At 43.8% G+C, this 23,521-nt stretch overlaps 1 protein-coding gene across 3 annotated transcripts in view; it reads right to left on the bottom strand.

Annotated features, from left to right (window-relative positions):
- Positions 1-12,091, bottom strand: part of NQO2 (NAD(P)H dehydrogenase, quinone 2) — a 24,095-nt gene extending 12,004 nt beyond the window's left edge. Inside the window, exons 1-3 of one of the 3 annotated variants that reach the window (XM_015565707.1) lie at positions 11,853-12,091; positions 9,390-9,524; positions 6,933-7,097 (exon numbers count right to left, since the gene is read on the bottom strand). In XM_015565707.1, the coding sequence (XP_015421193.1) occupies positions 6,933-7,097; positions 9,390-9,396 (172 nt within the window). In that variant the 5' untranslated portion in view covers positions 9,397-9,524; positions 11,853-12,091. The remainder of the gene's footprint in view (positions 1-6,932; positions 7,098-9,389; positions 9,525-11,852) is intronic. The other 2 variants (XM_015565708.1, XM_015565706.1) reach the window with 2 other exon arrangements.
- Positions 12,092-23,521: the final 11,430 nt, after the last annotated feature.

Below are 23,521 nucleotides of genomic sequence, written 5' to 3'. Positions count from 1 at the left end.
AGGGAAAGCACTTGCCTGTCAATCTAATCTGGGAACACAGATAATCGGCCAGAAGGGTGGAGCCACTACAAGCTCAGAAAATTTGGGAATGCATAATCCTTAAACAAAGGAATTTTCTCCCTCTGATTCCTCTGGCTTTGCTCCTGGTTACTTGCATTTGCCCCTGTTCCCTCCATACCCAATGGACTGCAGAAGCCATATGGCTCATGGCTGTGCGGACCCCACACATAAAGGACTGCAGTTGGGAACACAAGCTAAGCTAGCCTGATGCTTGATTGGACTGTGCAAATATGCTATGGAAACTCTGAACACTGGCTGTAATTCTAGCCCCACTGAGACAAGACTGAAGCCTTTCCTTGGTGGATGGATGGAGATGGGACCATGAAAATTCAGGTGTTTTATTTCACGCAAATAAATATCACTAATTCTCCCATGCAAATCTCAGAAAATTGCTTTACTTGTGACATCGTGAGAATCCCACTCCCACCAGCAACAGGCAAGGAAACAAAGAGCTCCCCACTGATAACAATACCAGGGAGTGCTACAAAATCTTTAAAAAGACTTCTAAGGAATAAAGTAAGTAACAATGGCTGTGTTTATATCTCTGTCTATAGATTTTCTAATCATATACATTAATATAAATTCTTTTTTTAAATATTTAGAATAAGCCGAAACCGGTTTGGCTCAGTGGATAGAGTGTCGGCCTGCGGACTGAAAGGTCCCAGGTTCGATTCCGGTCAAGGGCATGTACCTTGGTTGCGGGCACATCCCCGGTGGGGAGTGTGCAGGAGGCAGCTGGTCAATGATTCTCTCTCATCGATGTTTCTAACTCTCTATCTCTCTCCTTTCCTCTCTGTAAAAACTCAATAAAATATATTTTAAAAAAAATAAATATTTAGAATAAGGTCTACAAGGATCCATACCAGAAAGTTAAGCTTACTTGACTCTGGGTACAGTGTAGTTATATGTAAAAATAGTTGATTGATTTATTAATAGAAAATAAAGAGCTGGAGAGGCAAGGATGTCAGCTATTATCTTCAGTACTAAATACTAAATGTGGAGATCTCGTTAATGCAATTACAAACAAAAGGAAGTTTAAGATATTAAACAGTGGAAAAGTAGAGGTGAAATGATCCTTATTTGCAGATTATGTGATTGTATATTGGAAACGCACAGAGCATCACCTAAAAACTACCACAGACAGTAAGTAAATGAGCAATGGTTGGATGCACACACACGTGGATGCAGAGGTATATACCAAGATTAATCCTCTCTACACAGAGAAACAAAAACCAGTCCATAAGAATCAGGCAAGATCTCTATAAAGAAAACTTATTTGATTTGGAGGGTTGTAAAAAAGACATGAGCAAATGAAAGGCTATATAATTTTCTCAGATAGAAAGAATAGGCATCATAAAAGTTCACCTATAAATTTATCTACTAATTTAATTGATTTTTTAGAGAAAGGGACAGAGAGAGAGAAACAATGATGTGAGAGTGAAACATTGATCAGTTGCCTCCTGCTGGTACCACCACTTGGTATTGAACCTACACCTGGATATATGCCCTGACCAGGAATCAAACCCGCCACCTTCTGGCATATGGGATGACGCTCCAATCAACTGAGATACACCGGCTAGAGCTCATCTGTAAATTTAATGGGATCGGAATTAAAATATCATCTGGTTACTTAGTGAATCTAGAAACCTAATTCAAAAGATTTAATGGAAAAGTAAAGTAAAAATAGAAAATAAGGGAAATGAGGGTGACATAACTCTATCATATATTAAATTTGCCAAAATAAATAAAGTCATGTGGTAGAAAATAAACAAAGTCATGGACAGAAAACAAAGAGAAACTATAAAGTAGTGTGGATGAAAGGGGCCACATACTTAACCAGACAAGCTAAGCGAAGGCCTGCAGAGCAGGGCTTATAAACTCAGACACCAAAAATAACCACATAGCATGGTCTGAAATGCAAACATTCTAACTAATAGCAGGTCATGTCCTAGGCTAGAATCTTCTGTGACAAAGGTCAATTCTGACCTTGATTGAGCCTGTCTAGTGTCTTTTTGCATCTACCATGACATGCCTTTGGAATGTCAAGGTTAATTCCCTTTTTCCTGACCCCTCCTGGCACAACCACAGCACCAGGGCAGAGACCACAAATTCTCTCATTGTTCTTGTTATCATGTTTATTATTGACTGTTAACTATCCCATACCCAAATAAAATAAGTATATGTCTATCCATTTTACTTTTTATCCACTCCTAGAGATTTCTCTGCATTGTTTTCTCCTGCTTCCCTAATCCATCACCAATGAATTTCATGTTACCCCTTACATCTTGTCCTTTGATTCTAATTCATAACATAAGTGGTAAAACTGCCATTTTCCTAATCCATTGAGATTTTGCTTCCCAGCAATTATTGTCAGTTTGGCTCAAATAAACTCATAAAAGTTCTCTAAAGGTTTGAATGTTTGTTATGTTGAAAATAGAGTGAAATGTAAGTGGAAATTTAGATTACAATGAAGGTGGCATTTTAAATCAGGGTAAATAGCTGGATCATGCAATAAATGGTAGGAGAAAACTGAGTAGATAGTTGGGAAATACTTGGACTCATGCCTCACATTAGACACTGAAATAAATTTTGAATGGATAAAGTTTGTAATTTTAAAAAGTAGAATCTGTAAAATACTACAAGAAACTATAAAACTTTTAAAAAATAAACTTAGAGTTTATTGTTGTATATTCATTTTCATTGGTTTCCAGGAAGTTTTTTATTTCTTTCTTGATCTCATGGTAACCCAGTCATCTTACAAATGCAAAATCCAGATCTTAGAAAGTTTGACCTTTGATCAAAAGCCAACTAATTAAAACTAAGTAAAATCCTGCATGGAAAAAAAAGATAATACCATAAGCACAGTAAAAAACAAACAAAAAAAATGGTGGAAATGTATTTACAATTCAAATCCCACACTAAATGCTAATTTTATAATATATAAAGAGCTCTTTAAAATCAATAAGAAAAGGGAGGATTCTAAAATGGTGGCAGAATAAGTGGAAGCTACACTGACAGTCTCCCAGGACCAAAGTAGAAATACAACTAAAATACAGAAAAACTACCCAGAAAAATTAACTGAGGACTCTGAGCTCCAACCCCAGAGTCCCCGAGGACAGAAAGAACCCTAATAATCAAGGACAGAAAGTGGAGACTGCATAGAAACTGGTAGGAAGTGTGGAAGGGCTGAGCCCTCACAGACAGCAGCTGAAGGTATGGAGGGATATCTCAGCTTTGGGAAGTTCCCAATGAGAACCCTGAGTCTAAATGCCAAGCTGGGCTCCACAGAACAGAGAGCCAGAATTGAGAAAGGTGCCCACAGAACACCTGGCTGTTAATAGCAGTAGGATTGCTGTAGGCCAGGGAGAGGCAGCTAGAAATGCAGACACCCTCTTAAAAGTCAAATACAAAAAATTCTGTGTGCAGCCACTCACCTTGGGCTTTGGCATAGGGGGGGCAGAGTGGACTGGAGCTGTGTGACGAGAGTCCAGAGTTGGGGGCTCTGGGGTTGGAGCTCAGAGTGCAGGCACCCTGATTTCATGTGCTGAGTCATTACCTCACGCTGTGGAGGACATCTTTGTCTGGCAGATCTTTGCTTTCCAGGCAGTTTTTGCCTGGAAGAAGGCAGTTGCCCCACCTTGTTGGAAGACCTCTATCACTACCCTGATGTTGATAGCCTGAAGCTAACAAAGCTTGAGTGTCAATTGAACTGAAGGCAGAGGAAGATCTCTGCTGGCTCTGAGTCTCTGCCTGATCTTCTTTTGGGCCTAAGGCTAGGAAAAGCAGACCCTGGTGCACATCTTGGTCCTTTCCAAAGGCACAAAGCCCCAGCAGAGGGAGCCACAAGATGTGTATTGCGGATAGGTCCAGGAGGGTACTCAGGGAAAATCTCAGTGTCTGACATTGTCCTCTACTAGAAACTGGGAGTCATAGTGGATCTACCTAATACATAGACACAAACCCAAACAGGCAGTCAAATGGGGAGACAAAAAAAAAAAAGCCCCAAATGAAAGAACAAGAGAATTCTCAAGAAGAGCTAAACAAAATGGACATAAGAAATTTATCAGATATAGAGTTCAGAATAATGATGGCAAAGATGATCAACAATATGAATAAAGATGAAAAAAAGATGACTGGGTTACCATGAGATCAAGAAAGAAATAAAAAACTTCCTGGAAACCAATGAAAATGAATATACAACAACCCAAAAATCTCTGGGTCACACAAAAGAAGTTTTGAGAGGGAAGTTCATAGCACTACAGGCCTACCTCAGAAAACAAGAAAAATTTAAAAAAAAACCCACCATTTAACCCTACAACTTAAAGAATTAGAAAGAGAACAAGAGAAGCCCAGAGTACATAGATACTTCGAGTGAGACATCTAGAAATCTTCTTGATGCCTGTCTTCTGAACTCAGAACCTGGGATTATAATATGCTCCAATCACTAACCAAAACTTCTGTTCTTATAGAGATGACTCTCCTAAATACCTGATCACGTAGACCAAAGGCCTAACTTTGGGAACCCATAGGCATCACTGACTCCTGAAATGAGACACAGCTGTTTAAATGAACTAAACTCTTCTCAAGACTGAGTCTGGTTTAACAAGAACTAAAACAACCTACCAACCCATCTTCTGAAACGTGAACTTTTCAGGAAATTTTAATGGCAAGACTGAAGGAGTTCAGGACAGGCCACTTGACGTGAATTATTTTGAGCTGAAGGTCACTGAGAACCTGCTGGCCCACAAACAACTTTTACCTCTCCCTGAGGGAATTTAAATTAGGACCTTGCCTATAATAAGTGTTATAAGCAGAAATAACTTTTTATAGGGCAGGGCAGACTTCTAATTACTGAACACCTGCTCTTCTTATTGTCCTGCAATGACCTTCGTCCCCTCTGAAGCCCCAAGGTGCCTTACTTCATCCTTAGCTCAGAATGCCATACGTACTGCATTTTTCCTTTCTGTCTCTGAACCTCTCATGTATGTTGGGTTCCCATAGGTGTGTATGTACATAATTAAATTTTGTTATTTTTTCTTGTTGATCCGTCTCATATTTATTGGACCAGAGGACAAAGGAAAATTTCTTCCTCCCCATAATAGTAAAACTCACTTATTAGAATGAGAAAAATGCAAATTAGAACTATACCAGGAGCCAATTTTTTCATGTGTCAGATTCCCAATTTTCAAAAATTGATAACACTTTTGGAGACAGTGAAGAAATGAGCACTTGCAAGCATTGCTGGTAGGAGTGTAAACTGGTTCAACATTTATGGTAAGCAATTTGATATTACTTATGAAAATTAAAAGTGCACATTCTCCAACACCAGCCATTTCACTACTATATCTACTAGCATATGTAGGACAACACATGTGGTGATGATTATTCACTACAGCACTGTTTATAACAGCAAAAGGTGGACAACAATCTAACATGCCCTTGAGTAGGGGCTACTTAAACTATGACATTCAAACAATGGAATAGTTTGTAGCAGTGAAAAAGGAAAGCAATGTGCAAATCAATGGATATAATATACTACCATTTTTTTTAAAAAAGTGGAGAATATACCTGTAATTGCTTTATACAGCACAGACTGTCCTTGGAAGGATAGTGAGAAAATGGGTAACACTCATTACCTCAGGGCCAGAGAAAGTGGTGTCCACGGGATAGTAAACAAACTTGCACTGTGGAATTCTCCACTTGAGAATTGTATATTATGTGTGCTGGTTATTTTTTTTTCTCTAAAATTTTTTTAAATTACAAAAATAAAAAGTAAGAAAACAAATAATCTGACTTAAAAATGGTCAGAGGACTTTAATAAATATTTTTCCAAGGAAGACATATAAATGACCAACAGGTACATGAAAAGATGTTAAACTTCACTAGCTATTGGAGAAATGCAAATCAAAACCACAATGAGATACCACCTAACACCTGTTATAAAAAAGACAAGAAATAACCAGTGTTGGCAAGGATGTGGAGAAAAGGGAACCCCTTGTGCTCTATTGGTGAGAATATAATTTGGTGAATCCATTATGGAAAATAGCATGGAGGGTCCTCAAAAAATTAAAACTAGATCTACCTTATGTCTCAGCAATTTCACTTCTGGGTATTTATCCAAAGGAAACAAAAAACACTAATTTGAAAAAATATAGGGTCCTCGTGTTCATTATAGCGTTATTTACAATAGCTAAGGCATGGAAACAACCTAATGTCCATCAGTGAATACATAGATAAAGAAAATGTGGTATATATACAATGGAATGCTATTACTCTGCCACAAAGAAAGAATGAAACCTCACCATTTGAAACAATATGGGTGGACCTACAGGGTATTATGCTAAGTGAAATAAGTCAGACAGAAAAAGATGCATATTGCATGATCTCACTTACACATGGAATGTATATTAAAAAAAAAAAAAAAAAGAACAAACAAAACACCAAAAACCAAACGAAAATAACTGAGTTCATGGATATAGAGAACAGATTGGTGGGTTTCTGAGGCAGGGATTGGGGAGTGGGCCATACAGATGAAGGGGGTTAAAGGTACAATATTTAGTTATAAAATGAGTAAGTCATGGAGATGTTATGTACAGCACAGTGACTACAGCAAATAAGCCTCTATTGCTCATTGGAAAATAGCTGCATGGTAGATCTTAAAAGTGCTTATCACAAGGAAAGGAATTTGTAATTATGTGAGGTGATGAGTGTTAACTGGACTTATTGTGGTCATCATTTTGCAATGCATACAAATATTGAATCTTTACATTGTAAAGCTGAAACTAATGTTCTATCAGTTGTACCTCAATAAAAAAATGCACACACACAAAGAAAGAAATTTTAAAAGACACAGCTTGTGTCCCGTGACTTACCAGTGATATCATTCCTTGTGGCTCTTGGCTCAAAATCCATGGCATAGAGGTCAGACACGGTGACGGTGCAGCCCTGCTTGCTCAAGGTCTCCACAGCCACTTTCTTCAGACAGCCGTTGAAAGACCGGGGCTCCTGGTGCGCATAGACGATGAGCACTTTCTTACCTAAGTCCAGAGAAGAAACGGTTTCTCTTAAAGAGCGATTCTTCTTTGTCAAAATTCAAAAAGACTAAAACAGAAATGACATGTGTAGGAGCATTACAGCATTTGGAGCTAAGAAGTACCAACCTTTTCAGTGGGTGAGGTTTTAATCCAGTTATAGCATAGCTCATGGGTACTTGAGTTTACTAATATGCAAATATACAATGGGTCCAATTATGATTGGTCAAAACTCACACAACCAGGTTCTTCCAAAGCCCAATCTAGCTTGGTTATCCTCTGAGAAGTTGAAGCCCTGTTCCCAAACTCAATGAAATGAAAAGCTCCCTGACTCATGTTTTGTGCTAACCCTATGTGGGCAGGTATCAGCTATTGACACACAGTCTTGCTTTTTTTCCTCCAGCCCCATTGAAATGTCACACTTAAACAAGATGTGAAAAACTGGACTCCTAGTACACTCCAGGGAAGACAGGGCCGTAAGGAGTCCAGCTTTTGGATGTGAGAAGACAAGAAGTGTAAGAGTCAGGTCTTATGGGTCCTGGCTGTGTCACTATTACCAATAGCTCCTGAAGCAGTATTGTCCTTGCTAGAAGATAACTTGAAATTATGCTCTGATTTTTTTGCAAGAGGTAGCTCTGATGATTTGCTTAAATTTTCCCAGGTAAAGTCTAAGGCCAAGTATTTAAACTGTTGATTTAAAATGTTCAGTTTAGGTCCTTAAGGAGAAAATATAAAGGTTAGTTCGAAGCAAACAATTTTGGGGCATTCCACTGAGTATAAAGGTTAAATTCCATGAGTTAATGATATACTTTTTTTTTTTTTAATTTTAACTTCTCAGACTCATTAGCCATGAATGGAGTCTACTTGGGAAAATGGATACAAATAAAATATTTAGACCAATGGTTCTCAACTAGGGCAGTGCTGCTTCCCAGGAGATATTTCACAATAATTGGAGACATTTTCCGTTTTCATGGCTGGGAGGGTTCAGAGGATACGGGGCGGGGGGGCGGGGTGCAGGGGAACTTTTGGCATCTGATAGAGCCCCAAGAATGCTGCACAAAACAAAGGGTTTTCTGGCCCAAAATGTCAGTAGTGCTGAGGTGGAAAACCCCAATCTATAGTATCATATGTAAGGTGTACCATTATGTTCTGAAATTAAAAGATTTTTATGTTATACTAGTGTCCTAGTGCACAGATTCATGCACATTGAAAGGAAATTTATTAGAAGAAATATTTTAATATTGCTATTCACCCTTTCTCTATAATAGAAGTGTCAACCAAATTTATGATTGACAATGACAGATCAAAACATACGCATGCGATTGGCGCCAGTGAGAGCTTTATATTTATCACACATGCACAAGTCAATTCAGCCTTTTATATAGAATAAACTTGCTTAATTAGACTTGCTTTCTGATTTAGCATTTTTTCCAGCCCAGTGAAGCACCCCAGGACTGGCAGCTGGGCTGCCCACGGGGCCTGGTGAGAGCTGCTGGCTCCCTGGGCTCTGTGCAGCCCCTCTCCCTTAAAGCAAGTCATGTTCCTGGGCTGAAGAAACTCCAAGGAGACGAGTTGCTAGGGAAAGGAAGCTGGGTTTTGCTATGTGACATCATTACCCGGCACCCACAGTGACTGTTTCTGGGCTGGGCTGGGCTGGGCTATGGGCCACATTTTGCACCATGGGGTCTTGGCAGTGTTGGCTGTGATTTGGTGGGCTGTCACTCCAGGATGGTGGTGGGGTCTGTGTTCCACTTGGGGGAAGCCAAGTGTTGCTTTGTGGCGCCAGGTCCATGGTGCCGTTTATTTTTAAATGGCCAGTGTGCATCTTGGCAGCTCCTGCATTGAGTGTCTGCCCCCTGGTGGTCAGTGTCTGTCATAGCTACTGGTTGGATGGACACTTAGCCTTTTATATATATAGATTGTTGAGAGAAAAAAAGATGTAGCAGAATGGGGCCATGAGCAGGGAGGCAAGTAAAGATGGGGAGTTATATTGAATTTTTAACCATGGTTACCCAGGGGGCTCATTCACGCAACTATATATTGAGCATCTACTATTCCCTGGGGTCATTCCAGAGATTGGATAAGCATGGCTCTTACTTTGGAGGAACTTATATTTTGGTAGGATTTAAATAAATAATAAAATAAGTAAGAAAATAAAAAAAATAAAGTAATTCCAGGTAGTGATCCATATAAACAAAACAAGTATTATACACTTCAGTGTTATTTAGATTTTTTCTAACAACATATTCAACTTTTACTTAAAATTTTAATTTAGAAAAGTTAATAGCTAATAGTCACCTGCCATGTTCTAGGCAGATGGATTTCTCTCTGACAGGTCACAGAGGAGGTTTGCTTTAATCCTAGGCACAGAAGGATTCTGTGTGGTGAGCCCCAGGCTTTCAGATGTAGTCAGTCTCCTCAGGCCCCAACAACCTAGAAGAGAAAAAACAAACACTTGAGGGAGGTGGGGAGACAAGGAGGTGAGGTTGAAGTACTGGCTCCAGGCCTCACCACCACTTTCTGAAGGACAGGCAAATAGATCAGCAAAAGGTTTTTTAGGAGAGGCCAGGCGCCAGTGAAGAAGCTGGTGGTGAATGGGCAGAAAAAGAAGTGGATTCTGAAGTTCACCAGTGACTGCTCTACTCTGTAGCAAACAGAATCACAGCTGGGAAATTTGGTGGAGGCACTGTAACCAGTGAAAGAAGCAAGAGCGAGATCACTGTAACCTCTGAGGGGCCTTCTTCCAAAAGGTATTTGAAATATGTCACCTAACTCCAAAGCCAGATAAAGACACTACAAAGAAAGAGAATTACAGGCCAATATCTCTGATGACCACAGATGCTAAAATCCTCAACAAAATATTAGCAAATCAAACCCAGCAATATATGAAAAAGCTCATACACCATGATCAAATGGGATTTATTCCAGGGATGCAAGGCCGGTACAATATTCACAAATCAGTAATGTGATACGTTACATAAAAAATTGAAAGACAAAAACCAGATGTTCATATCAATAGATGTAGCAAAAGCATCTGACAAAATCAATCATCCTTTTTTTGATAACAACTCTCAGTAAAGGGAATAGAGAGATCTGACTTCAACATAATAAAGGCCATATATAACAAACCTACAGCCAACATAATACTCAATAGGGAAAAACTAAAAGCATTTCCCCTTAGAACAGGAACAAGACAAGGATGTCTGCTTTTCACCACTCTTATTCAACATAGTTCTGGAAGTCCTGGCCACAGCAATCAGACAAGAAGAGGAGACAAAAGACATCCAAATTGGAAAGGAGGAAGTAAAACTGTCATTATTCACAGATGACATGATATTGTACATAGAAAATCCTAAAGACTCCACCAGGAAACTCCTACATTTAATAAATGAATTCAGTAAGGTAGCAGGATACAAAATCAACCTCCAGAAATCGACGGCATTTTTATATACCAATAATGAACTCTCAGAAAGAGAAACTAAAAAAGCAATCCCATTTACCACTGTAACAACAACAAAATAATATACCTAGGAATAAACTTAAACAAGGAAGTAAAAGACCTGTACTTGGAAAATGATAGGACATTGAAAAAAGAAATAGAGGGAGATACAAATAAATGGAAGAATATACTGTGTTCATGGATTGAAAGAATTAACATCATTAAAATGTCTATATTGCCCTAACCGGTTTGGCTCAGTGGATAGAGCGTCAGCCTGTGTACTCAAGGGTCCCAGGTTCGATTCCGGTCAATAGCATGTACCTTGGTTGCCGGCACATCCCCAGTAGGGGGTGTGCAGGAGGCAGCTAATCGATGCTATTTACACACCCATGATGAACTCACAGAAAGAGAAATGAAAAAAAAAAAAAATCCCATTTACCACTGCACCAAAAAAATTAAGATACCTAGGAATAAACTTAAATAAGGACATAAAAGACCTGTACTTGGAAAACTACAGGACATTGAAAAAAGAGATAGAGGAAGACATAAACAAATGGAAGAACATACCATGTTCATGAATTGGTAGAATCAATATCATTGAAATGTCTATACTACCCAAAGCAATATATAAATATTGTTGCTGTGCATTACTTCTGAATCAGTACCCAGAAGCTGTTGTGTTTTCACTTTGCCTCTTTACACACTGGCAGGCTCTGTGCCTGTCACTCCAGGTAGATAGCATTTCACTAGGTAACCAGACCTCTGTCTGCTTGCCCATTTGTGACCGTTTCTCCATTTCTGGACATTTTTATGTCCAGAACTATACACAGCACTGCTAGAAGCATATGATATTTAATACATGCCCCTTTCCATGTATTTTTTGGCTGATATTTTAAGGGAAATTAAAGGTTAAAGAAGCTGTTTAAAATGTTTAAAGGTTCCGTCACAGACTGCCACAATGTACTGGACAAAGGGCGAGCTGTGGGGCGCTGGCCTTATTTGGCACCCCCTTCACGAACTGATCTGAGCCTGTTTCGATAGTAAATGTCCTCACTTGTAATAGGGCTGAGAGCAGATCAGAGGAGCCTGTTACAACAGGCCTGGCATGCGGTAGGATTTCGGAAGAGGTCCGTAAAATCCTGACTTTGAGAGGGTCAGTGGGCCACGGTAGGAGGAACCATGGGGACCAGTGAGTCCACTCTGGCCGGGACGTGAAAATCCGCAGAGACCTCTCCAGCCTGCAGTCCCCGCCAAGAGCGCGCGCTGAGCTCCAGGAGCTGCGCCGGCCAAGCCCCCAGCCCACGGCAAGAGGAGGCACTCACCCACCCGAGCGGACGCCCCGGGAATGAAGCGTCGGGGCCGAACCCGCGTGGGCGGGAGGGAAGCTCCGGGCGTCCACGCCAGGTTCCGGCCGCTGGGGCCGCGCACTCGCAGCTGCCAGGCCGAGGACAGACTGCCCTGCTCGGCACAGACCCAGCGGCCAGGGGAACTTGGGTTGCAGGAGGCCTGGTCCCGGGCGCCCTGACCCTGGCTCCTCCCAGGGCTCCTCTCCCTCGCTCCGCCCCTGCCAGCTCCAGGGCCGTTCTGCCCGCCACCCTCTCCCCAAACCCCCCTCCGCCCCGCTGCGGCCGCGCCCCACCGACTACTGTGCTCCGCTCCTCAGACAATGCCCGCTGGTCACTACCCTGGCCCCGCCCTGTGCCCACTCCCTCTTCCCCTTGGATTGAAGCCGCACCTGTGTTGGCTGAGTGCCCTGGGGGACGGTGGGCCCACCGTGCTTGGAAGAGGGCTGCCCTGCTGCCCAGGTAGGGATCTAGGGTAAAAAGTGAAGGTACATATCTTAGCTATTGTAAGTAATGCTACATTGAACACAGGGGTGCATTTATCTTTTGAAATAGTGTTTTCGGATAAATTCCCCAAAGTGGAATTGCTGGGTTGTATGGTAATTCTAGTTTTAATTTTCCGAGGAAAATCCTTACTATTTCCCATTGTGATTCCACCAATTTACAGTCCCACCAACAGTGCAGGAGGGTTCCTTTTCCCCACATTCTGGCCAACATAGTAGTCCTTCTAACTGGTGTGAGGTGATAGCTCCCTGCGGTTTTGATTTGCATTTCCCCGATGATTAGTGATGTTGACCATTTTTTCATGCCTGTTGGCCATCTGTATGTCTTTGGAGAAATGTCTGTTCAGGTCCTCCACCCATGTCTAAATGAGATTGTTTTTTCTTTTTTTTTTTTTTATGTTGAACTGTATTCAGAAGTACAAGCTGCTAGTTATAAAAACATCACACTGATGTAAAGTACAGCATTAGGAATTTAGTCAATAATAGTAATAATGATGTGTGGTGCCAGGTAGGTACTTACTGTGGTCGTCGCTTTGTAAGGTATATAAATGTCTAAGCACTGTGTTGTACACCTAAAAGTAATATATTATTATATGATAACTATAATTTTGAAGTAAATTTTAAGGATGATGGGCCATGGCACAACACTTAGCAATAAAAAGGAATGAACTGATGATACAGCCAATGTCCTGTGTGAATCCCAGAGAATTATGAAGGGAAAAAAACCAATCCCAAAATGTTCCATACACTGTGTAACTGTACAATAACATGTACATGGTCCCACAAATTGTGTAATATTCTTGAAATGACAGCTTATACAAATGGAGAAGAGATTAGTGGTTGCCAGAGGTGAGGGAGGGGGTGGATGTGGCTATAAGAGGGCGACAATAGGAACCCCTGTGGTGATGGAAATGGTCTGTATCTGACTATCAATATGAATATCCTCATTGTAATATTATGCTGTAGTTTGGCCAGATGTTTTCTTTGGGAGAAACTGGATAAAGTGCACATGTGATGTGTATGTGTTACTTCCTACAGCTGCATATCAATTTAATTTTCTGAAAAGAAAAAATGTAATTAAAAAAACACACAGATGTTTCAAAGCCCAGGACATCCCCTAGAACAGTGGTCGGCAAACTGCAGCTCCGAGCCACATGCGGCTCTTTGGCCTCTTGAGTGTGGCTCTTCCGCAAAATACCGACTTCTGCGCATGGGCCACAGAGTTTACATTGCACTGTACGTGCGCGCCCGCACATGGTATTTTGTGGAAGAGCCACACTCAAGGGGCCAAAGAGCCACATGTGGCTTGCGAGCCGCAGTTTGCCGACCACTGCCCTAGAAGGTGGAAAGTTATGGAACCTGTGGATGTGTTTGTGTGTGTGTTTGTGGGGTGGGGGGAGGGGTTTGCTGATGAGCAGTTTGGGCTCATTGTCTCTTTTTTCCTCTTTCCACCTCTTGCTGGTTTGTGCCATCTCATTTGGCTGTCCATCTACCTTGATGACATCCCAAGGATTGTCCTCCAACTCTGCGCCTTGATTTCTGGTGTCCTTGGATGATTCTGTTCAAACAATAGGGCAGAAGTAAGGAATCCCCTGTGTTCTTAATGTTCCTCATGAGCACAAGTGCTGCTGTTTGTAGACGGTGTTGGGGTTGGTTTGTCTGCTGCTGCTGCTTTCCTTGTATTCAGGGAGGAGGATATGGTCTCTCTGAGATGCCCTCCTGCCAGCAGGGGACAGGGCCACCTTGCATTGTGAGCCTAGGAAGTCCTGGAAGCAGACTTTATTTCAGAATTACCTTTATCAGAGGAAAAGCACTCAAGGTATTTCCAAATATACTAGAATTCCAGAAAGATAACATTTGTTTTTGTTTCCCTTTTTTTTCTGGTTAAATTGGCTTAGGGGTCCTCAAATAATAGTTGTGTGGTAGAAAGTAAATGAGTCGCCCTAAGAAAGGTAGGTGCAGGTCAGGTTCTCTGGAATAACTGAAGGTAGATTTTCCTACAATGAGGGAAAGTAACCCTGGTGTCCAGTGGGAGGGGTGTATTTTGTCTTTTATGCTGTGAGATCTTCTAAGAAAACAACAGCTAGACCTCTGGGTGGTGTGGATCCCACGAAAGGGCCAGGGAGCTGTGGAATAGCAAGTGTTAGAAAATGCCTTGGAGACAAGTAAGTCTTTTTCAAGGAAATCACTTTTTTGAACCAAATCTTGGTCCTGTATTATATATGATTAAAGAGTGGTTACATGCCTTAACACCAAAGATAGAAAATTATAGTAATTATGACATTTTATCATATTTTTATGAAACATTTCACCTCTATTATATTTCACATCAAATATCAATGGAAGAAATCCCTTGTGTTTGTGTTCTAGCAAATTAAAAGTTTTTAAATGTTTTGTGTCAATGCAAAATCAAAAGAGAAGTACGTAAGAGGTGAATTGAGATGGTAACCAAACTAGAATTAAGGAAGACCAATGCAACACTATCTTGATGGCTGATAATTAGAAAATCTTAAATATATGTATTTTAAAAAAATAAATAAGAGAATGACAAAGCTTGAGAACAGAATTTATTCATTCATTCACTTTTTCATTCTTCATTAATTCAGAAAGTGTTTACACCTACTCTGTGTCAGTCACTATTTGGGGCCTGGAGGATTCAAATCTGAGCAAAAACAGACTCTGGTTCCTTGGTCCCCTGGAGTCATGGAACATACAAACTACTAGGGGAAATGGGAGCTAGTGCAAAGAATAATTGCAATCATCTTGTTGATTGGTGGCTGCCAAGACAGCTCAGGGCATCTTAATCTACATGTTATTGCCTCCTACTGGCCAAACACCTGAACAGCCCTAGGCTAATTCTCCCATTCTGACAATGGATTTGTATACAAAACCCTGACCCTTTGAAGTGTATATCTCTGCCTTGCTTCAGGACAATTTGTGTTAATAAAAAGCATGGGGTCCTGAGACTAAGAGATCTTAGTTTCCTTTAAACTACGCTCCTCTGACCCCCAAATGCCTTACAAAATTATATTTCGACTCTGGACTCCTATTTAATCTACGCACAGCCTTCTCCAGATTTCCTGAACCCTTCTTAATGCTGGAATAAGAACCCCGGCAGTTATGTGTTCTCCCTCAGTGCCAAAGTATACAGCCTGTCTTTTTCACAGACCTTAGGAATAGTAGATAATCATGCTATTAATCTCATTTGCTCCTAGGGAAAAATTAAATAATATAAGAGTAGAAGGGGGTCTCAGTTCCTGTTGGGGATTATTTATTTGCAGGCCTTTCTTTATAGATAGAAGCCTATTCAGGTCCCTCCCCAGCTTGCCAACCTCCCGCATCCCTCCCCGGTCCTGATTTTTATGGCTCCATTTTTATAAAAAGTATCAATATAAATATAGATGTTATATAAAATCCCAATATATAAAAACCCAGGGTCAAAACGACCAATCACAACCGAAGGCTGACCAACCTGGAAGTCCTTCAGTAAGTGCTGGGTTGCCTTGGTGACCCAGCACTGACTGCCCTGCTGCAGCCTGGAGACCCAGCGCTGACTGCCCAGGGGCTGAGACCCAGAGAGAGAGGCAGGGTCTGATCTGCAGCCTCACTGGCAACTATTCATCAGTACTTGCCTCTCTCTTTCTCTCCCTTTTTCTTCCCAGGCTTTGCCAGCAACTGAGCCTTTCTTTCTCTCCTGGCCTCCGTGGGATCTGCTGTTTTGCCCCGCCTCTCTGATCAGGCCCAGAGATGGGCCTGAAGATGCTGACTGAACGAATCAGAACCAAATGTGGATGCTGTGAAGAGCCAATGGCTGTCTAAAAGGTAGAGCTTTTGACGCTGACTGGCATAGGAACCGACCAATCAGAACCAAATGTGGGTGCTGTGAAGAACCAATGGCTGCCTAGGAAGTGGAGCTTTTGACGTTGATTGGCATAGGAACTGACCAATCAGAACCAAATGTGGGTGCTGTGACGAGCCAATGGCTGTCTTTTGACCAATCAGAACCAAATGTGGGTGCTGTGAAGAGCCAATGGCTGTCTAGGAGGTGGAGCTTTTGACGCTAACTGGCATAGGAACCGACAATTAACAACAAAATTGGCCATCAGAGGAGGGCAGTTGGGGGTGAGATCAGGCCAGCAGGGGAGGGCAGTTGGGGGCGATCAGGCCGGGAGGGGAAGGCAGTTAGGGGTGATCATGCTGTCAGGCAGAGACAGTCAGGGGATATCAGGCAGGCAGGCAGGTGAGCAGTTAGGAGCCAGCGGTCCCAGATTGGAGGGATCAAGCCTAAACCAGCAGTTGAACATCCCCCAAGGGGTCTCCAATTGGAGAGTGTGCAGGCTGGGTTGAAGGAACCCCCTCCCCCCACCCCACCCTGCACAAATTTCATGCACCGGGCCTCTAGTGTTTATATAAATGCAGATGTTGTAAATATATCTCATAAATGCAGATGTTTCCATATATACATATTTTAATATACCAAGGCTATTTGGGGAAGAAAGAGAAAGATTTCATTCTTCACTTTTCATTTTTCTGGAATGCTTGATTTTGTTACAGGGACACATTATTTTTGCAATATTATTATTATTTTTTAAAAAATCTTTATTGTTGAGAGTATAAAAGATGCCCCCACCCTACTTTCTTGCAATTGCCTCCTTCCACCCAGTTCCTGCCCCATCCTAGGCCTTCACCACCCTAATGTCTATGTCCATAGGAAATGCATATCCTATGTAATAAAGAGGGAATATGCAAATTGGCCATCACACCATCACAAAGATGGCGGCGCCCACAGCAGAGGTGGGGTTTCCGTAACACAAGATGGCTGTGCCCACAGTGGAGGCAGAGTTCCATAACACAAGATGGCTGCACCCACAGTGGAGGCTGAGTTCTCGTAACGAGCCTTAATGAGCAATCAGCAGGGACCTGAGTCTGCCTGGTGCTGAGCTGGGGCAGGAGACCTGAGGCTGCACCCCCCCCAACAGGCGGGGATTGACTGGGGCCTTAAGGCCATGCCCCCGCCCGGCGGGGCTTGACAGGGGATCACAGGCTGCCATCACACCATCACAAAGATGGCGGCGCCCACAGCAGAGGTGGGGTTTCCGTAACACAAGATGGCTGTGCCCACAGTGGAGGCTGAGTTCTCGTAAAGAGCCTTAATGAGCAGTCAGCAGGGACCTGAGGCTGCCTGGTGCGGGGCTAGGGCAGGGGACCTGAGGCTGCACCCCCCCACCAGGCAGGGCTTGACTGGGGCCTTAAGGCCATGCCCCCGCCTGGCGGGGCTTGACAGGGGACCTCGATGCATGCCCCCTGCCCTGGTACTGGGCCAGGGGACCCAGGCTGCACCCCCCACACTGGCGCCAGGACAGGAGACTTCAGGCTGTGCCCCCCACCCTGGCGCTGGGTCAGGAGACCTCAGGCCACACCGCTTGCCCTGGCGCCCGGCCGAGGGACCTCAGGCAGCACCCCTTATTCTGGCGCCAGGCTGTGGGACCTGAGGGTGCACTGGGGAAACTGAGGCTGTGCCCCCCCCCACCCTGTGGGGCTTGACAGGGGCCCTGAAGCTGATTCCCCTGCCTGGCGCCAGGCCAGGGAACTTGAGGCTGTATCCCTCACCCAGCAGGGCTTGAAAAGGGTGGGGTCAGCCGGGTCTGGATCTTGCATGATTTTGAGGCACCACGACTGGGTGGGGACTTGACTCTGGGTCCCATGGTGTGCCTCAGACTCTGACAGGATGAAGATTTGCATATACATTTTACTAATTTCCTTTCATCTCTGACACTTCTATTATAAAGAGCAAATAGCAATATTAAAATATTTCCTCAAATTAATCCCCTTTTAATGTGCATGAATTTCATGTACCAGGCCACTAGTCCTACATAATAAAAGCCTAATATGCTAAGTGTCTGGTCATCCGGTCAGCCATTCAACCAATCAAAGCATAATATGCTAATGATATGCTCAGGCTGCTCAACCGCTTGCGGTGACATGCACTGATCACCAGGGGGCAGACACTCTGACCAGTAGGTTAGCTTGCTGCTGGGGTCCGGCCTATCAGGACAGAGTAAGATGGGCCAGATATGCCCTGGAGCTCTTCCACGGTCCCTCCCCAGCTTGCCAACCTCCTGCATCCCTCCCCAGTCCTGATTGTGCACTGGTGGGGTTCCTTGGCCTGGCCTGCACCCTCTTGCAATCCGGGACCCCTCAGGGGATGTCAGAGAGCCAGTTTTGGCCCGATCCTACAGGCCAGGCCAAGGGACCCCACTGGTGGACGAATTCGTTCATTGGGCCTCTAGTATACATATAAGATCTTTGGTTAATTTCTTCTTACTCCCCCACTCCCTTCCCTCTGATATTCATCTCTCTGTTTCATGTTTCCATGCCTCTGATTCTATTTTATCCATCAGTTTATTTTGTTCATTAGATTTCTTGTTCATTTAATTCTTTTAGATTCAATTATTGGTAGATATGTATTTATTGCCATTTGATTATTCGCATTTTTAAATCTTTTTTCCTTATTCTTAAAGGACCCTTTAACTTTTTTTGTAATACTGGGTTGTGGTGATGAACTTTTTGAGCTTTGTCTTGCCTGGGAAGCTCTTTACCTGACCCTCAATTCTAAAAGAGAGCTTTGCTGGGGCTTTTCCTTATCTGTGAAGCTCTTTATCTGACCTTCACTTCTGAATGATAGCTTTGCTGGATAAAGTAATCTTGGTTGTAGGTTCTTGGTATTCATCACTTTGAAAATTTCTTGCCACTCCCTTCTGGCCTGCACAGTTTCTATTGAGAAATCAGCTGATGGTCGTATGGGCACTCCTTTGTAAGTAACTAATCATTTTTCTCTTGCTGCTTTTAAGATTCTCTCTTTTTCTTTAACCCTTGGCATTTCAATTATGATGTGTCTTGGTGTGGGTCTCTTTGGGTTCCTCTTGTTTGGGTTTCTCTGTGCTCCTGGACTTGTAAGTCTATTTCTTTCACCAGGTAGGGGAAGTTTTCTGCCATTATTTCTTAAAATAAGATTTCAATTTGTTATTCTTTCTCTTATCCTTCTGGCACCCCCATAGTGCAAATGTTGGGTGTTTTAAGTTCTCCCAGAGGCTCCTTACACAATCTTCATATTTTTGGATTATTTTTTCTTTTTACTCTTCTGGTTGGGTGTTTTCTGCTTTTTCATATTCCAAATCATTGATATGATTCTCAGAATCCTCTATAGTTGAATCCATGTAAATTATTCTTTATTTTAGTTAGTGTATACTTAATTTTTGACTGATCCTTTTTCATGTCTTTGATATTCTCACTAAGATCCTTGAACGTCTCACTAAATCCCTTAATGCTCTCATTAATTCCCTTGAAGCTGGCATTAAGATCCTTGAGTAACCTTATAACCATTGTTTTGAACTCTGTATCCAGTAGTTTGCTTGCTTCTCTTTCTTTCATTTGTACCATGTTTCTTTGTCTCTGCATTTTTGCTACTTCCCTGTGTCTGTTTCTATATGTTAGATAGAGCTGTTATGTCTCCTGGGATTGGTAACTGACCTTGTTTATTAGATGTCCTGTAGGGCCCAGTGCCTCAATCTCCCCAGTTTCCTGAGCTGGAACATCTAGGTGTGCCACTGTGTGAGCTGTGTCCATAGTCTTGTAATTGAACCTTGATTGCTATTGATGTCACTGGGAGGAATTGACCTCCAGGCCAATTGACTGTGAGGGCCAACTGTGTCTTCAATGGAAGAGTTGCTGTGTAGGAGACACCTCTATGGAGCAGGACTTGCTTCATTGGTGCTTTGGTGCTCACCGAGTTTTCCCCTTGAGTGTGCTGCTTGTGGGTGTGTAGAGTTGTAATTTGTTATGGTCTGAATTGGGTGCACTGGCTTTGGGGGCTTCTGGGATGTATAAAGCCAGCCACTGCCTGGGGCCACTGGGTAGAAACTACAGAGAGATCTGCAGATGGTTGCTACTTGTATTGGGCTAGGAAGTGCCCAGGTGAGGCCCAGCTGTTAAGCAAGGCGGATTGGTGGTAGTGCCAGGTCTTGGGCTTTTTATTGATAGGTTAGGGCAGTGGTTGGCAAACTGTGGCTCACGAGTCATACGTGGCTCTTTGGCCCCTTGAGTGTGGCTCTTCCACAAAATACCACGTGCGGGCGCACATGTCCAGTGCTATTGAAACTTCGTGGCCCATGCACAGAAGTCGGTATTTTGTGGAAGAGCCACACTCAAGGGGCCAAAGAGCCATATGTGGCTCGCAAGCTGCAGTTTGCCGACCACTGGGTGAAGGGTATGCTAACTCCAGCTGCTGATTGTTTAAGAGATTTTAGCAAAGTCTGAATCTTGAGCCAGGACGGGCCATTCATATAGAAAAGCAGCTGGGGTGGGGATAAAAATTGGATGGCTTGGGGTCTCAGGAAATCACCCAGGTGTGGGCCATGCTGATGGGAACTCAGATATGGCTGCCAGTCAGCTCTGCAATGGGAGAGGTTCAAGCACAGGAACAATGACCTCTGTGAACACCCCTTTCTGGGAGAAAGTCACCCCTGAGTTTCTGTCCTGATGCCAGAGAGTCTAGTTCCTCCACATATGTCCCTGGATTCCCCAAAGCCACCACCCCACTGGAACTTAGATGAAGTGAGTTTGTGCACAGGCCTTTTAAGGGGAACACCTGGGACTTCAGCAGCTTTAGTGTCACTGCACCACAATCCCTGCTGGTTTTTATGGTTAGAAGTTAAGGGGACTTCTCATCTCTGGAACCCTGGGCTGGGGGTCTGGAGTATGGCTGAGACCCCCTGCTTATCACGGGAGACCTGGGAGTTATCCTTCCTGATTAAAAATATGCTACACATGAGTGTTGGATCAAACCATTCTGTGCCCCCACCCCTCCTACCAGTCTCAATGTGCTTTCTTCTCTAGTTCTCTAGTTGTAGGACTTCCATACAGCCAGCTTTTAGCCAGTTCTGAATGATGATTGTTCTGTATTTTAGTTGTAATTTTTAAAAATAAGTTTTTATTGATTTCAGAGAGGACAGGAGAGGGAGAGAGAGATTGAAACATCAATGATGAGAGAGGATAATTGATCAGCTGCCTCCTGTGTGCTCCATACTGGGGATTGAGCCCACACCCGAGCATGAATGGAGTATAATTGATCACCCTTCAATCTGCAGGCCACTGTTCTATCCACTGAGCCAAACTGGCTAGGGCTTAATTGTAATTTTGATGTGGTTGTGGGAGGTGGTGAATACAGGCATTTGCTCCTGCCATCTTGGTTCTCTTGCAACAGTATTATGGTCTATGTTGGACAATCTCTGGGCTGGGCTTGAGCTAAAGGGGAATTGAACTAGGATAAAACATACTGGCAAACAGTTCATACCGAGGCTTTCCATCCAAACCCCTAGAACTAGGGAAAAAATAAAATAATAAACCCTCAGTCCCACTGGAAAACAAGAGAATCTTTGGTGGATCAGAGAAACCCCCAATGAGGACTGAAAAGAGAAAGCTGGAATTAGTGAAAAAGTACAACCACAGGAGATTACTGGTATAAAAGCTGGAACAGCTCCAGCGAAGCCCTAAGCATACACAGGGATTCAGAGATACAGATATAGCACCCTGGCTCCCACCCAAGGTGATTAATTAGGAGCCCCAACAGAATCAGAAAGGAAGGTTAGCTCCTGAATTGGAGCACTGTGTGCCCACCCAAGTGAATAGCACAACTTTACAATATTTATTCGAACTTTGAGAATAGTACACTGAAGTAAGCACCAGCAAAACTTCCAAGGCATAGCTACTATCTTTTTGTGTTTTTGTTTTTTAAAAATATCCTCACCAGAGGACTTGCTTAGAGACAGGAAAGGAGAGAGAGAGGGAGAGGGGGAGGGAGAGAGAGACATCCATGTGAGACACATCAATCTGTATATGTCCAACCTGGGGTGGAACTTACAACCTAGGTATGTGCCTGACCAGGAATCAAACCAACAACTTTTGTTGAACAGGGCGACACTCAACCAACTGAGCCACTCAGGCCTGATACACATCTACTATTTTAAGGACTGGCATAGGTTGAGGAAAACTCTACTATAAGCTTGAAGTTAAATTATATATTGTGCTTATTTTTGAAAGTGCAGTAAAGTGCTCTAAGGTGTAGGTAAGATCCCAAACATGGAATTGGAGAGACAACAGAAAGCAATGCCTCAGGACTTCCATGAGCACAGTGTACACACACTCTGTCCCACCTGAGGTGTGTGATTGGTGTGGTCTAATGATCTGGAGACATAACCCTGGCAAAGGCAGCGGGCTCTGGCAGTGGTCTGAGTGCATCGAGTGGATGGGCGGTCGGATGGTGTGAGGTTAGCTCTCTATGGTGGTGCTGGGAGCTGACACAGTTCTTGCAGGTACCCTATGCTGACCTTGCCAAGCCCCCTGCCCTTCCGCAGAGCTCTCCTTATTCTGAGCCCCAGTCCTTCCTCTCCCCGGGCGTCCTTCCTCTCCCCGGGCTTCCAGCCTCCTGGGCCTGCCCTTCTTCCCCCTCCCCTCGCCCACCCTCGTGGATGCACCTCGCGCCTGGCGCTGTCCAGGTCGGGGACTGTGAGGAGACTTGGCCTCCTCTCCAAGCAGTGCCCTACCTGCTGGTGGAAACCCAGGGAGGAATTCTTCCTTAGGGTGGTGGCTGGTGCCGTGAAGGAAATACAGAGGGCGCTGTGGTACCAACTAATGGGCTGAGCGGCGTAGGTGCCACTAGTCCCTCCTCCACTGGCCAGGGCCCTGGTGACTGACACAGGGGATCCTCCTCCCAGGTCCTCCTGCAGCGGTGCCACGCCTCCCTTTGGTCCCAGACCTCCCATTACCCCCCACCTCCCACTCCGCCCCTGGCCATTCCCAGCCCCCTTCTTCCGGTCCTTTCTGGCCCCTTGCGCCCAACCCTGACGCGCCCTGGTCCCCTGGACCCCGCCCAGGTGTGGCGTTCTGGGGGCTCAGGGAGCGGCTTCCGCCTGTGGGTGCAGCTGGACGGAGACCAAGGGCTGGGACTCTGGGAGCGGACTGGGCGCGGAGGGCGGCTTCTGCCAGGCCAGGCACGCGCAGCGGGGAGGAAGGGGCGCCCCGGGAAGGGAGGGCGATCGGGGGATGAGGGTCGGGGGGACGGTCCCCAAACCGCTGGCCTCGCGTCGG

Source organism: Myotis davidii, unplaced genomic scaffold, assembly GCF_000327345.1.
Source record: "Myotis davidii unplaced genomic scaffold, ASM32734v1 scaffold540, whole genome shotgun sequence".
NCBI lineage: Eukaryota > Metazoa > Chordata > Mammalia > Chiroptera > Vespertilionidae > Myotis > Myotis davidii.
Note: the sequence above shows the minus strand (reverse complement) of the source record. Positions and strands in the feature narration are given on the sequence as shown.